General features: G+C 50.2%; 3 protein-coding genes across 3 annotated transcripts; 1 reads left to right on the top strand and 2 right to left on the bottom strand.

The window, feature by feature from the left end:
* Positions 1-878: 878 nt before the first annotated feature.
* ColSpa_11370 (dihydroxyacetone synthase) lies at positions 879-3,333 on the bottom strand (the record flags this gene model as incomplete). The annotated part of the gene is made up of 4 exons (XM_049277582.1): positions 879-1,787; positions 1,844-2,907; positions 2,971-3,080; positions 3,137-3,333. 4 exons carry the CDS (start codon positions 3,331-3,333, stop codon positions 879-881), a joined length of 2,280 nt encoding a protein of 759 aa, XP_049133539.1.
* A 3,905-nt stretch (positions 3,334-7,238) lies between these two features.
* On the bottom strand, positions 7,239-8,150 carry ColSpa_11369 (NADP-dependent mannitol dehydrogenase; the record flags this gene model as incomplete). Its single annotated transcript, XM_049277581.1, has 1 exon — positions 7,239-8,150. The coding sequence occupies one exon, from the start codon at positions 8,148-8,150 to the stop codon at positions 7,239-7,241; it is 912 nt and encodes a 303-aa protein (XP_049133538.1).
* Positions 8,151-9,085: 935 nt separating this feature from the next.
* On the top strand, positions 9,086-10,796 carry ColSpa_11368 (MFS transporter prlL; the record flags this gene model as incomplete). Its single annotated transcript, XM_049277580.1, has 6 exons — positions 9,086-9,241; positions 9,301-9,344; positions 9,407-9,492; positions 9,566-10,152; positions 10,209-10,301; positions 10,344-10,796. The coding sequence occupies 6 exons, from the start codon at positions 9,086-9,088 to the stop codon at positions 10,794-10,796; spliced, it is 1,419 nt and encodes a 472-aa protein (XP_049133537.1).
* Positions 10,797-12,331: the final 1,535 nt, after the last annotated feature.

The raw sequence follows: 12,331 nt of genomic DNA, 5'->3' as shown, positions 1-12,331 counted from the left end.
ACTGGAAACAGCATGCCCGATTTTATTTATCCGAACTTTGTGCATGTGACGGATTATTTGAGGGCCTATACATGACTATACTGACCTTGCTCGCTTGAGGGCCTTTGATCTTACCAGGGTTAATAGTCTTGATAGATGAAGCTAGCCGCCTGCGACGGTAGCTTCAAATGTCCTACAAATCAAGTTACGCTCACAATGAGCAGCACATAATGGGCACCGATTCAATGACCATCGGATATGAAGACCCTTGGGTAGAAATTTTGATGCGCTTGTACGCTTGGGCGAACATCAGTTTGCGTTTCTGCCTGATACCGCTGATCCGGACGTGAAGGCTTTCAAAAGGGCAGGAGGCAAAACAGTTACTGACCATTGTCTTATGAGTTCATGGCTCCCACTTCTTTGAGCCTCCTATCCGTTTGGAATCAAAGTTGCGGCATCATTTACTCAATTATTCAAATTCGAGGTCCAAATTGCGTGGTTTCTTCGACGGCAACACTGAGCGCTCCGGCTACAGCCACCTTCAAAGTCTTCCGAAAGGAGACCAACAAGATTCCATGTGCGGCTCACAGGAATGCTCGTGTATCTATCTTCAAAAACAAACTTCATGTAAACAGCATATAAGCACGATCGAGAGACCTGGAAATGCAAGTTCGTGAAAACAGCTAAACTAACAAAAGCCAAAGAATAATGTACTAGCTTCGAACCTCAAAAACAATGATTGACGGCGATTGGCATGCCTGTACACGCTTTACGGTCATAAAAGAGAACCTCTTTCACAGGCAGGTCAATTTCAAATTTCCATACTATTTTTTATGTGCAAGCTGGACACAGCGAGAATCATATATTCCAAACTTATGCAGTACTCGAGTACGTTCTTATTAATGCTCAAAGCCAACTCCTAAGGGGCCGTTTAAGTCCCTAAAGTCTCCACGCAATACTTCGATGCCGTCTTTGCGGACTTCCTCAACAAGCTTTATGATCTCCGGCGCCATTCGTGCAGGACGGAAGCCGAAGTAGTCGTACGCAGCCTTGGAAGGTAAACTCTTTCCAAACCGACGCATCGAGAAGGAGGCGTCAGCGTAGCGCTCCCATCCATTCGCAGCGTATGCCTCGATCACAACGGTCGGCTTGCCGGATCTCGGCTTCAGAATAGACTGCTTGTACTCGCGAGACTGCTGTTCAAAAAGACGCTGGCAGGGGAATGAGACCACCCGCGCCTTGATGCCCTCCTTCTCAAGAAGAACCTTGGTTTCCATGGTGAAGCCCATTTCCGAGCCAACGCCAATGAGAGTAACATCAAAGTCGTCGGTCTCCACAAAGACATACGCGCCCTTTGCAACTCCGTCTCTCGAGGAGAACTGAGGGTACTGTGTGAGGGTCTGGCGCGAGAGAGAAATGATGGTTGGCGTCTCCGTGGCGTTGATGGCGGTAATAAAAGCACCGGCAACTTCTTCGGAATCGCAAGGTCGAATATAGAGAGTGTTGGGCATGGCGCGATACAGCGCCGGGAGGGCAATGGGCTGATGTGTTGGGCCGTCCTCGCCTGTGCCAATGCTATCGTGAGTGGCAATATGAATTTGCTGAAGACCTTGCAACGCTGCCATGCGAACGGCCGGCGCGGCATAGAGATAGAACATAAAGAACGAGCTCGTGATTGGGAGGAAAGTTCCCTTTCTGAAGGCGGCCAGACCATTGGAAATGGCGCACATGGCGTGCTCGCGGATACCATAGTGGATGTATCGACCGGTGTAGTCGCCGTTGAGGTTGCAAGCAGTTCGGAGCTCGGGCTTTCATGTTCAGTCAGTAGCTTTCCAAAGCCGAATTCTTTTATGGCTGGACTTACCGATTGGAAATCAACCTTCTGGTTGTAGGCGACGTTGCATGACGGTGTGAGATCAGCAGTGCCGATGAGGAAATTCTTCATCTTCTCTCCCAGAGGGTTTCCGACAATACCAGCCGACTTGCGTGTAGCTGTTGCTTCTGTTGGCAACTGATCCTTACTAGGAATGTACTTGGTCCAGTCATCCGGCATCTTGCCCTCCACGCGAAGCTTGAACTCTGCAGCGAGTTCAGGGTATTGCTTGGTGTATCTCTTAACAGTGGCAGACCAGTCGGCCTCGTAAGCGCGCCCGCGCTCGGGTGCGTCGCGGAAAAAGTCGTAGATATCTTGGGGGATGGTGAAGTTCTCGTCGGGGTTGAGGCCGAAGGACTTTTTGATATTTGCGACGTCGTCGACACCGAGAGCAGCGCCGTGGGTTTTCGCATCACCGGCCTTTATCGAACCGAAACCGATCGTCGTGCGGATGTTGATGAAGGTAGGGCGGTCACTGCTTCGCGCGGCGATGAGAGCATTGGCAATAGCTAGATATCCGAGAATCAGTATGGGCCACTGGAGACCAAATGCAAGTGTGCAGAACGGCGTACCAGCCACGTTTGAGTTTCCGTCAAGGATCTCGAGAACGTTCCAACCTGTCGCTCTCATCTTGGCGTTGATGTCTTCTGTGTTCGCGACGTCGGCAGTCCCGTCGCAGGTAATCGAGTTGTTGTCGTAGATGATACAGAGGTTGTTTAGCTTCCAGTGTCCTGCCAGGGACACCGCCTCAAGACCGACGCCTTCTTGGAGGCAAGCATCGCCAATCATACACCAGGTCATGTTGTTTACGACCTCCATTCCAGGCTTGTTGTAGGTTGCTGCAAGGTTCTTCGTGGCCATCGCCAAGCCCACTGCATTGGCAACACCCTGGCCAAGCGGTCCAGTGGTGACTTCGACCCCTTCATTTTCAATCTCGGGGTGACCCGGGCACAGAGAATCGGTCTTCTCGGAGTGGTACGATTTTAGCTGATCGATCGTCATGCTCTTCACACCTACAAGGTGCATGAAGAGGTATTGCCAAAGGCAGGCATGGCCTATCAAGTCGATGTCAGTTTCGTTTGTTTATGGTTCTGTTCTGTTGAAGAGAGTCCGCTTACCATTGGAGAGCACGAAACGATCACGGTTGAAGTATTCGCAGTTTGACGGAGAGTACTTCATCACGTACTTGTACAGAGCAACACCAATTGCTGCCATGCCCATTGCAGAACTGCAGTGCATGTTAGCTCTGGCTTACTAAAGAGATAAGAAGACGCGTTGACCAACCCCGGATGTCCTCCATCAAATTGCTGGCAAAGATCTGCAATGAAAGCCCGGAAAACCTTCAATACTCTGTCGTGCTTGTCATGGCTTTCGAGCTCCAAGTCGGCGACGGCTGCCGGAACACCATGGGTGTTTGTAACGTTGGGCTTGACGGGAAGACCCTCCGTAGCCTTTTCATAGAGTTCCAATGAAGGCGCCATAGTGTTTGTTATGATGGTTCTGGTGTTCGGCTGCGAAGTGAGCTCGGTGACTCCGTTCGCCGCAATACTGCTTCTGAGGCAGGACAGTCTCCCCTTATACTCATGTTGTCTTCCCAGATGTGAGCATCGACTCTTAGCTGTGTCTTCTCGTGGCGATACCGGATAGTTGAGACGACGCGGGCTGCGCCGTTGGTGTCCCAGTTTGACACCCGATGCGACGACAGATCATCCATAAGGGAACGATGTGAGAATTGTCCGGACCGATGGTCCAGTCATGTTAGCAAACCCATCACTAGCTTGCCGATGCCCTTCTCCCCGCCAGCTCACTTGCGGGGAAGCGAGGAAACCTCGTTGCGAACGAAGGATAGAATCTTTCGAGTGGCAGGGGTGGTCTCGTGCCGAGGACACTAAAGTGGGTCACGGACCGGACGAAGCGGGAACTGAAGTGACTCGTAACGAGGCCGTGAAGTGGCGTTTTTCGTACTTCGCTGGTTTCATTGCCCCGACACTTGGATACATATAGGCGAGAATGATCCTAGATACAGGAGGCTCCAATTTAAACCGGGGTGGACGATAATGAACGCGCGTCATCTTCACCGGAAAATAACCCAAATCCTACGGGTGTGTGTTGCTGCGAGCTTTCGCCAAGCCGTGAACGAGTGCAAAGTCTCTTCCTCATCTTGAGGCGGCTTGCTGTACTGTTGAATAAGATCTCGGTCATGATACTATAAGATTCAGTACAGGGCCTTCATTTCTGGAAGACCACTTAAACCCCTACCTAGCTGAGTCAGTTATGCACTGTGGCAACATTAGCCTGTCGACGGAGCTGGAACGAAGATGGAAGTTCATGCTCTCTGCTGTGCGATAGCTGATCAGCCCAGTATTTACCAGAATTTAGTGGACATTACTTACGTCTTTTACTTGCTGCTGCTAAGTGCAGATCCGTTGATACATACTAGCTAGTAAACGAAGTGAAAGCAAATCTTCTGCCAAACACCACTTATGCTTTTTTTACACGCAGTAGATGCACAGTTCTACCGACACACTTACGTAAAGGCATGTTTCTCACTAATGCTTTTAGACATCGCATCTAATTAGCGTTGATCTCACCATGTAGTCCGCGAAACAAGCACGAAGTATTGCTGTAACCAAGGATCCACGGCGTATTTGACCGGCATGATCGCAGTTTCAATCACATCCCCAGATAAATTCGAATTCCTTCTTGCGCCTCCTCACCTTTCCCCGCGTCTTCCCCACACAACACAACAGACGGTACCTCCTGGAAGTTGGGGACGCCGCCAAGTCCCTCAGCTTTCAAGCCTCCTCCCTGCCCACCATGCCGAAACCCGACGGCAGGAGTGCGGGGAAGCAGACCAGACTAGTGGGGTCTCAAGTCGAGGAATTAATCCACTGGCATTATTTAAGGGCACCGAGTGCCTCGAGACGAAGTCTATCCCCGGGCAGACTCGTCAGTGAATCGCTCGGACAAAGAGCCCAGCTTGCTCCAGCCTCTCTTACGCCCACAGCCTGTCTCCCACGGACAAAGCTCCTTGACGTGGGATTGGCCAATGGACACCGCTCCCGCCAATAGATGCAGGTCAACCGCATCTTCAGTGACCGCTTCCGGGGTTGAAACCCGTGCGCGACGCGTCAGGCCGTCCCGAGCACGTGGCCTGCGGACTTCAACAGGCTGGTGAGTAACTGATATCCAGTTTTTTTTTTAATGAAGCTCTTACGATTTGCTACGTCATCACAAACTTGCTAACGTTTGCCGGCCGCATGTAGCTTGACCTGCAGGAGGAGACGTATCAAATGTGACGAAGGAAAGCCCAAATGTGCTCAATGTTGCAAGTCGGATAGGGTATGTGAATACGCCCAGCTTGTGGCTTCCGAAGGGAATTCGGGGAGTCGGAACCGCTCAGAGTCAGTCGCATCGACCGCAGCAGACCAGGATCCCCTAGCGGTCATATCCACAGCGGAAGAAACAGACAGTGGTATAGCCACGTCCCCTGTCCCCGAAGATACCTCAACAGCCGCTCGTCCGGCCGACTTTGCGACGCCCTTCGTCCCTTCCTTCAACCCGGGAGAGCCATGCATCACTTTAGGAGTTGAGGAGACTTTGCAACCTAGCGTGTCCGATGCAGATCTTGGTTTTTCGCCGCTCGCTCTTAGTCAAACATCCTTGCTCAACATCTCACCATTTGAGTGGTACGACCTACTTGCTCAGGATGCCATCAACAATATCCAGAGGCTGAACAATCTCTCAAATGGTGAGCCTAGGTGGGCCTTTGACAAAAGCACTCTATCCCGAAGACAAAGTCCTATTCCCGAATCGCCGCAAGAGGGTGGCACGGGGCCATCGGTTTTTGGCCAAGACGATACCCCTACCGCCCAACCTTGGAACACGACCAGCAACATAGAGTTGTCAGAAAGTGATCTTACATGCTTCCGCTATTATGTGGAGGTAGTTGGTCCTATCCTTGATCTCTTCGATCCAGAAAGACACTTCTCCAATGTCGTCCCGCATCTGGCCGTACGCAATATTGGCTTGCTCAAGTCCATTCTGGCTGTTGCAGCCAGACACATGTCTCTTGGGACCGGCATTGACGATGGCCCACCTCGTAGCAACCCGCCGTCACCGGATACGAGATACCGTGAGGGGAACGCAGGGCTCGAGCCAGCTCGCATGGCTACGCAGTTCTACTATGAAACTCTGCAGTATCTCTCTCATACGCTGCTATATCCGTCTTATGCCAACTCACACGAGATCCTGGCAACGGCAATCATGATAAGTACGTACGAGATGTTCGATGCGAACGGCCCCTCAACCAACGGGGACTGGGAACGTCATCTTAGGGGAGCCTTCTGGATTCAACGCTCTCAGAACAATAACGGCGAGTCCCCTGATGGATTGAGAAGAGCCGTATGGTGGGCGTGGCTTCGGCAGGATATCTGGGCTGCATTTAGGTCTGGTCGTCGAACATTGACTATATTCCAACCGCAACAAAGGATACAAGACCTCACTTCAAACGAGCTCGTCACCAGAATACTGTTCATTGCGGCTAAATGCGTGGAGTACGCTTCCCACGATGCATCTGCTCCCATACGAGACCTGCAGCACCGGATGAATCACGGCAACCGGCTCCTACGGTACTTGGAGGAATGGCGTCAAGCATTGCCAGCATCATTTGCCCCTATTTCTGCTGCCACCATGGCATGCCCCGTTACATCTCCCACGCCATCTGACCAGCAATCCGGACAAGTTCCGGACTCCGCTTCATCCATGGAGTCAGCAGCCAAGCAGATTTTTAATCCCATCTGGATCCATCCTCCTAGCCATGCAGGTGCTATGCAAATGTACCACTTCGCTCGAGCCATAGTTCTGCTAGCTCAGCCAACAACAGGTGGTCTCAGCACGTATCGGCAACGACAAAAATCTCTAAATGAAAGCCTCCACACGGTCTGCGGCATTTCAAATGCCTGTAAGGATACTGACTTTGCCATGGCCTTTGTGAACGTGCAGGCAGTTTTTGCTGGTGAGTGCTCCGTAGTTCTGTGCTGCGCTATGCATTGCATGCTGACGGCATGACAACAGTTGGGCAATGTGCGCAAGATAAACGAAAGCAGTCAGAGATCCTTCCAATACTCGAACGATCACTTACAATAAGCAAGTTCCCTGTTAAAGGTTTAACACAGGATCTCCGACGGCTTTGGGATGAAGGTACTTGATCAGTACAGTAGTGTCGTCTTTCATGAAATGTTATGAAGTATGACAGCCTAGAAAAGGTTGAATTTCTTTGTAGACTAGATGCGTCTATGATATCTGATGAGCAGTAATGTACATCATTACATGTGCTGGAGGCTGCCAACCCGGCGTCTCCGAGTCCTGATTTAATCCCCAAAGTTTACCATGCACCAACAATTCCAGCGACTGGGATGTCGATCCCTGTCGTGTAGGTTGCGCCATCCGATAGCAAGTACACATACGCGCCACCAAGCTCCTTAGGGTCAGCTAGCCGAGGCATGCCCCCGTAGTACTGCATCTTGAGGTTCCAGTCGGGAGCTTGGTCGACGAAGTAAGTCATGGCCGTCTTGACGAATCCGGGCGAGATGGAGTTGACACGGATGCCATGCTTCGCCCACTCCATGGCAAGAGTATGCGTCATGTTTCTCACCGCACCCTTGGTTGCCCCGTATGGCGCAGAGGGAGCGGCGCGGTTAGGTCGGTACGAAGTCATAGAGGCGGTGAAGACGATGGATCCTTTAATTCCGAGCTCAATGAAGCGCTTGGCCACGGTCGTTGCGCAGAAGTAGGCTCCAAAAACGTTGAGGTTAAATAGCTGTTCTAGTTGGGCGCGACTGAAGTCGAGAGCAGGTTGATGCTTGGTCATACCGGCGTTGGCGACCAGACCGTGGATGGCGCCTTCCTTCGCCACGATGGCATCGATGGCGCTGATGACACTCTCTTCAGATGTGACATCGCACTGAAGGTAGTGAATACGCTTGGGGTTTACTTTTTGGATCGCCTTGAACTCTTCACCGGGCTCAAAAAGATCGAGAGAATAGATGACTGCGGCCTCGTTGGCGAGGCAGACCTCGGCAATGCCAAGGCCGATGCCCCTGTTGGCACCAGTGATTGCGATGACCTTGTTCTTTAACGAGATCCTCCAGTCATGGTCAGGACCAGGCTGCGTGTTGAGAAACTCGGGAGGACTCGAATTGGCATGGGCAACAGCAGGGCTTGGTGTTGGTTCGGCAACCGCGTTGCCGTTGCCGGCCAGGGCTAGAGTAACATCTGCCGTTGCGCTGGGAGACATGATGTCTGGCTAGCTGAGTGTCCCTGCAGTAAAAGGGATCTGAAATAGATAAAAGTTGCAGGAATGGGTGTGAATCAGGCGGATTAGTCGGTGTTGTAAAAGGTCTTGCAAGACAGAATGCTTCAGGGAAATCGGGTGTAATGATATATTATTCATCGAACCGTCCAACACCCGGCTTTGCTTCGCATCTTGCTCCGGGTCAAATAAGGCTGGAGACCCCGAAACCGCAGCAGGACGGCTCTGGTACCGACAAAGCGCGTAGCAAAGAAGACCTTCGGCACGGGGAGAATCAATCAGCTATTACGACAATGGGATCATTTCCTCGCAGGTGCCTTCCTATTGGCTTGAGTTAGAACCGAAGCCACATGCCGTGTTAGGCCCATAGTCACTAACCAATCGCACAAAAAACCAGGGGAATGGTCGCCTCGAGGCGACTCTCGCATCGAGGTCACGGACTAGCGGAGTCTCTCGCGTCGACTCATGATTGGATTCCCCTCATCAGGGAGCCACCCGGCCATTTTCTCAATCAGACTAACTTCATCCTTGGTCGACTCCAAGATCCGGGGTACCAAATTCCGGGGAATTTGCTACGCCTTCTCCATGGGGTGACTTGCGGCTTGCGGGGGCTGGTCGCACTTCTCCGAACCCGAGAAAATATGGACCAACAAGGCAAAGGACTTTGCTAGCACACGGGGCGTTATTCGCTGACAAGTTGCTGTTCTCTCATATCTTGACGTAGAACACTCAACAGTCTTGCCATTGTTACATTCAATGCATGCCCTGCTCTATAAGTAAGAGACCTTCACATTTCGCCAAGTAAAGTTCGATTTCAATTCCTGCTTAAGCCATCGAGATCTGTCCACCACTTCGGTTTTCTTTTTTCTGCCACGAGTCTAGACTCGGATTTCAGCAGAATTCAACGTCAAATCATCAGCATGGCCATCGGCAGATCCTCCTCGTCGCCTAGCATGGAAGTAAACGACAAAAATGAACTTGGTGGTCAACATGTCGAGTCTTCTAGTCAGGGGATTACCTGGACAGAAGAAGAGGAGAAGAAACTCGTCAAAAAGATTGATCTCTTCTTGATGCCGGTGAGAATTATGATGCGGCATCCATATGAATACAAATTCTCTAACAGCGGACGTTGTAGACTATCTGGCTGATGTACCTTCTGTCCTACATGGATAGAACCAAGTAAGTCGACTAGCCTTCACCATTTGTCAAGTCCAAGCTGATAATGGGTTTCCTTACTACAGCATTGGAAATGCCAAGATTGCAGGAATGGCAGACGACATTGGCCTATCTTCTTCCCAGTACAGCATTGTGCTCATCGTATTCTTCAGTATGTCTCCCTATGTACCACATAGCTTTCCGTTGTTTGGACAGGTTTACATCAGTTGCTAACAAATGAATAGTCGGTTACGTTCTCTTCGAACCTCCGTCCAATATGATCCTCGTTCGAACCCGCCCGTCACTATACCTTCCCTTCATCATGGCCGTCTGGGGCGTCCTTACATGTATTATGGCCGTCGTCAAGAGCTACCACCACCTCATCATCCTCCGAGTCTTCGTTGGCATAATGGAATCTGGTTTTGCACCGGGTATCCTCTTAATCATCTCCTCATGGTACAGACGCGCTGAACAATCAAGACGCTTTGCTATTTTTATGTCAGCGGCAATTTTGTCAGGTGCCTTTGGTGGATTGCTTGCAGGTGCCATCACAAGCGGCCTTGAGGGAGCCCATGGAATTCGAGGATGGAGATGGCTCTTCATCGTCGAGGGCGTGGCGACAATTGGCTGGGCCGGCATCTCAGCGCTCATTTTGCTTGATTTCCCGGCCACATCCAAGCGCCTGTCCGAACGTGAGCGAGCGATTGCGGTTGCAAGGCTACAGGAAGACAATGTTACCGTTCGGGGAGAAGAAGAGAAGCTTGGCAAGAGAAAATCGTTCATGCTTGCCCTTAGCAACTGGAGGACTTGGGGATTTGTTCTCGGTTACATGGTAAGGACATGAATACAGACATCGGGACAGAGCGGATTAAGGCTAACATATTTCAGGTCATTGTAGGCTCCTCGACACTTTCTTACTTTTACCCTACCTTGGTCCATGGGCTTGGCTTCACGTCAACAGTTCAGGCCCAGTATATGACGGTAAGTCGACTACCTCTTCTAACAACTTGCCATATCTGACAGTTGTGCTTCAAGGTGCCAATCTATGCTTTCGCGTTCGTCTGTACCGCTATCACTGGATTCTACGGTGATAGAATCCCTGAACACCGAGGACTGGTCATCGCCGGGTGGCTCGCATTTAGCACAATTACTTCAATTTGCGTTTGTGTTGTGTACAACTTCACCGCACGCTACGTATTGTTAGTTCTGATGGCAGCTGGGCTCTGGGCATCAAACGCGATGTCCCTCTCTTTCGCCAGTTCAACGTTTGGCAGCATGGATGCCGAGGTGCGCGCCATTGCTCTGGCGTTGATGAATGCTCTTGGAAATCTGGCTCAGATTTATGGTGCATACCTATTCCCAGGTGACGACGCTCCTAAGTATCTTTTAGGTTTCGGTGTTATATCCGGCATGCTGGGATTAGGTGTGATCGTTTACGTTGTAATGCATATTATGGTCAGAAGATATAAATCCTAAATCAACAACTACTCGACTGAAACGCTCTTCGGGGCTTCAGTACTAAACGAAAATACTTTCAAACTAACATTGCTACTTAGGTTCATAAATAGCTAGTGTTCCTTATCTCCCTAGATTTTATAGTGCGGTTTCCAACGCGTCGTAACATATTATGCATATCAACAGAACCAAAAGTGTTTCATTAACCTCTTCTTTCAGATAGCATAGTCACCAATCCTACGACAGTGAAGAATGCGCTATTCTACTTCTCCAAGAGTAATATCTATTGGTTGCCAACTTTGCCTGGAGTCTGAAACCATGGAGCCTCCAATTCAATCAGCAGCCCCGATTGCACACTACCTTGGCCATTCAAACGAGGGGACTTTTAACCATCAGAAAAGTCGCCACAAGTCCTTAGTTTTGCCCATTTAGCCGCGCGAGAGCCACCCGGTGCGGGTAGAACTACTCTCTCAAGAGACTCAAAGTTCCAGCTGATGTTATTCATGTCCACCTGATTATCCTTAGTCCACTGCCAAATTTCATCGAAGTCTCTACATTGTTGAGTGTCAGAGAAGTCCGGCCAAGGACTGGATTGGGTCTCACGCCATTCATATGTGAATAGCGTTACATCCGCGTGACACTTCAGAGTTTGCAGTAGCGCGTAGGTATAATGCTCTACGTGCCATCAATGTAAATAATTTGGTCTCTCTGAACCAAATTTTTCCCGGCAGTAGTAGTCGTAGTGACTAGCTCTGCGTAGCGTGTCGATATAGTGAATTTGGTGAAAATCATCGACGTAGGCTAGGTAGTTGCTGTCTCTGAGGCCCCGCGATGGAAGGGCAGCAACGGCTATAGAAGAGTTCTTGCCAAGCTTTCTGACATCCGTTTTCGTAATGTCAATCGGCAGAAGCAGATTTATTTCCCCCCAAGCTTCGTCAACAGCAGAAGTTGGAGGTTGTCGATACATAGACGGGGAATTCACTGAAATAAGTCTCCATTGAATCGAATCGGTTTGATCTCGAACTTGACCAGATAGAACAGAGGTGCTTCGGCTAACTAAATCAATAATTATACCCAGTGTTTTCGAGACAGGTAGTATACTTACAGTGTGAAGATGTTGCTCTCATCATATCTGTATCAGTTCTGTGTATCAACTTTCTTACTTGGAAAGGGAAAGAAGTGAGAAAAAAGACCAAAATCGAAGCCAAGAAAAGTGCCAGGCTTGCCCATAACGCCCAAACAGAATTGAATCTAGAGCCACGCTGCTGTAGACAACTGTGACATTGGGAGGTTGCCTCGATGGAATAGCTCTCGGACAGGAGACAAGTTGATCTTGGCTGTTGTCAGCACACCGATATGAAATTTTCTGAGACATGGAGCGCGATGAAGTCATGTGTCGGCTTGCACTAATGCGTACAGATAACGCCCACCAAGGGTGCACGAGGCCTTTGTAGAGTACATAATAGTGACCAGTGATGTTTTCCTGATTCGTGACCGAAGAACATGGTGTCTTGTCAAAAGGAAGGAGCCTCTGCACGATGAAAATACGCGTGGAA

This window comes from Colletotrichum spaethianum (assembly GCF_022836535.1).
Source record: "Colletotrichum spaethianum MAFF 239500 DNA, contig45, whole genome shotgun sequence".
Taxonomy (NCBI): domain Eukaryota; kingdom Fungi; phylum Ascomycota; class Sordariomycetes; order Glomerellales; family Glomerellaceae; genus Colletotrichum; species Colletotrichum spaethianum.
The sequence above is the reverse complement of the archived record's forward strand: the minus strand, read 5'-3'. Positions and strand labels throughout refer to the sequence as shown.